The sequence below is a fragment of the Benincasa hispida genome, chromosome 1, assembly GCF_009727055.1.
Source record: "Benincasa hispida cultivar B227 chromosome 1, ASM972705v1, whole genome shotgun sequence".
NCBI classification, from domain to species: Eukaryota; Viridiplantae; Streptophyta; class Magnoliopsida; order Cucurbitales; family Cucurbitaceae; genus Benincasa; species Benincasa hispida.
Window position 1 is genome coordinate 6,614,936 of NC_052349.1, and position 2,758 is coordinate 6,617,693.

The following is a 2,758-nucleotide window of genomic DNA, read 5'->3' on the forward strand; positions in this document are numbered from 1 at the left end:
GGTAGGCTTGTTGAGTTGGCGATCTGGCCACTCTCACCTATGCAAATCAAAAAATAGCTTTCATAAGCAGAAGTTCACAACTCACTCAGGATCAAGGTCATGTTATCTATGGTCATCCTAGTGAAATGAAATTCTGAACGACGTTATATAACGAGACTAAACATTTCGTGGTGCGGTCTTATACAAACTCATTTGTATAGAATATCCCCGCTCACATGTCCAATACATGAATGATCATGATCAGATCATTTGTAGCACTTTACAATACTTGTAACATCTACAAAGCGGGTCGTATCCGTAGTGTCACCAGGATAAGGTATCCAGCCTTATCTATCTACTACAGATCATTTAGGTTATTATTTAAACAAGATCCACTTGTATGTCTCTACATACTTGTTTAAATTATATGAAACAACCTTGGATCTTAGTTGATTGGATTGAGTATATGCTTATAAAATAACACTTATTTTATTAACAACAACATGTTTATACAGAGCTTACAAACTACGAGATTACAAGGAGGTTTAGGACACCATTCCAACAATTTCACATATATGACAAGCATCTAAGGAAGAGTATTATAAATATTATAATAGATGGGAGATAGATGCTCATGTTTAGTGTCCAAATGTCATGTGTGTTATAAATACACATCATTAGTATCCAAGTCATTCTACATCTTACTTTTAAGACTCCTATAAACAATGGTCTTTTATGGGTTTTGTTGGTGTGAAAATATTAGTGAGAAATCCTAATTTTTTGGAGAGAAATTAGCGGAAATTTCATACTTTCATAATTTCACTATTTTCTTCATTTTTTAAAAAATTTTATTTTAAGTTATTTATTTTATATCTATATTTATATTATTTTATTATTTATTTATTCTATATATTGTATTATATAAATATTACTTTTTATTCGCATCTATATTCCCGTTACGATTCAATTATTAGCTTCATTTTCGGGTCAGAAAATGAAAAGCTCATAAGACAAAACTGTGTCGTTTACACGATGCTTAAAAAAAAAAAAAAGAAGGAAACGCTGTCCTCCGGTTTCAACGAACACAACGGCGAACCAGTCAGATTCTCGAAGGCAAATGGCTTTCGTCTCTCTCTCTTCGCCCTCCATTTTTGTTCTCTCAAAAACCTCGACGATTTACTTTGAAATGGTCAACCGATCCGCCCTTCTTTCCCTCAAAGACAGGCCATTCTGTCCGAAGTTCAAGCAGATCCATCTCGTGATTCACAGTTCTCCACCACATCTGGATTTACAGCCCAAAATCCAACGTTGCCTGATGTATAAATTTGGTTTCGTAGTTAATCCTTCGAAGCCTTCCATCTTGTCCAGTCGCATTTGATTTTATCTGGTAGACGAGGCTTCGGACGGCTCGGGGTTTTAATTGCCCTAGTTTTTTTTTTTGGTTTCTGGGGGTGGTTTCTCTCTCTTTTTTTGCTCTTCTCCTGAAGTTCTTGCGCCTCGGATCGAGTCGCTCTTGTAAAAGAGTAATTTCTTCATAATGGCTTTCACAGGAACGTTGGATAAATGCAAGGCTTGTGATAAGACTGTTTATGTCGTTGATTTGTTGTCCCTTGAAGGGAATCCTTATCATAAGCAATGCTTCAAATGCAGCCACTGCAAAGGCACCCTTTCGGTTAGTTTCTATATTCAATCTCTCTTACTTATTTCAATTTCAAATCTCATCACTCGAATTTGGCGGATTTTATCCCAATTGTTTGTTTATGGCAGATGAGCAGCTACTCGTGGATGGATGGTGTTCTGTTTTGCAAGACTCATTTCGAGCAACTCTTCAAGGAATCTGGAAATTTCAGCAAGAACTTTCAAAGTAGTAGTACAATATTTCTGTCCATTTCTTCCGTTGTTTATTGTTTGTTTGTTCCTTTTTACCTTTCCTTATTTCCTGACATTCTCTCATTTCCATGATATTGAATGACAACAGCTAAACCTTCTGAGAAGCAAAGTGAACTGGTATGCTCTCTTTTCACTTTTCTTAGGCTAGGTGTGCTACATTATGGCTAGCAATTGTGTTGGATGTATGAGAGAGTAACTGCAAAAATCTGGTCGTATTATTAGGAGCCAAATTTTCGAATTCACATCTAAAGGTTATTAGGATAAAGTGACATTTTGGTGGCTTCATCCAATGATTTTCCTCCAAATCATGGTTTTGAATCTACCATTCCTAATAATTTTGGTAAAAACAAACTGGACTGGAAATTCTTGTACCTGTATGATAGTATTTTGTTTCTTATTTAAGAGCTTGCTCTCGAGTCTGATCATGAGAATAGGAAGGCTTAAGTTAAAATTCCTATGATATCATTTTATCCTCATTTCATATTTGGTAGTATGTGTTTTAGCTTCATGAATCAACTTTGATAGTGAATTCTTGTACCTGCATGATAGTGATTTTATTTCTTATTTTGGAGCTTGCTCTTGAGTCTACTGGTCATATAATATGTCATGAGAATAGGAAAGCTTTAAGTTAAAATTCCTATGATATTATTGTATCCTCATTTCGTATTTGGTAGTTTAAGTATTAGGCTCCATGAATTAAATTTGGCTTTAGCAATTTCAACCTTGTGCTCTCCCTGCAAATGCTGCAATTTTTGCATAGTATGACAATTTTTTTCATCTTTGACAGACAAGGACCCCCAGCAAACTCTCCTCCATGTTCTCTGGAACTCAAGATAAATGTGCTGTTTGCACCAAAACAGTTTATCCACTAGAGAAGGTCTGTAGTCCT

The 2,758-nt window shown here is 35.5% G+C and overlaps 1 protein-coding gene across 2 annotated transcripts in view; it reads left to right on the forward strand.

The window, feature by feature from the left end:
- The first annotated feature begins 949 nt into the window (after positions 1-949).
- Positions 950-2,758, forward strand: part of LOC120081100 (LIM domain-containing protein PLIM2b-like) — a 2,598-nt gene continuing 789 nt past the window's right edge. The window contains exons 1-4 of one of the 2 annotated variants that reach the window (XM_039035797.1): positions 950-1,651; positions 1,747-1,846; positions 1,958-1,986; positions 2,657-2,746. In XM_039035797.1, coding sequence (XP_038891725.1) covers positions 1,517-1,651; positions 1,747-1,846; positions 1,958-1,986; positions 2,657-2,746 — 354 coding nt within the window. In that variant the 5' untranslated portion in view covers positions 950-1,516. The remainder of the gene's footprint in view (positions 1,652-1,746; positions 1,847-1,957; positions 1,987-2,656; positions 2,747-2,758) is intronic. The other variant, XM_039035863.1, reaches the window with a different exon arrangement.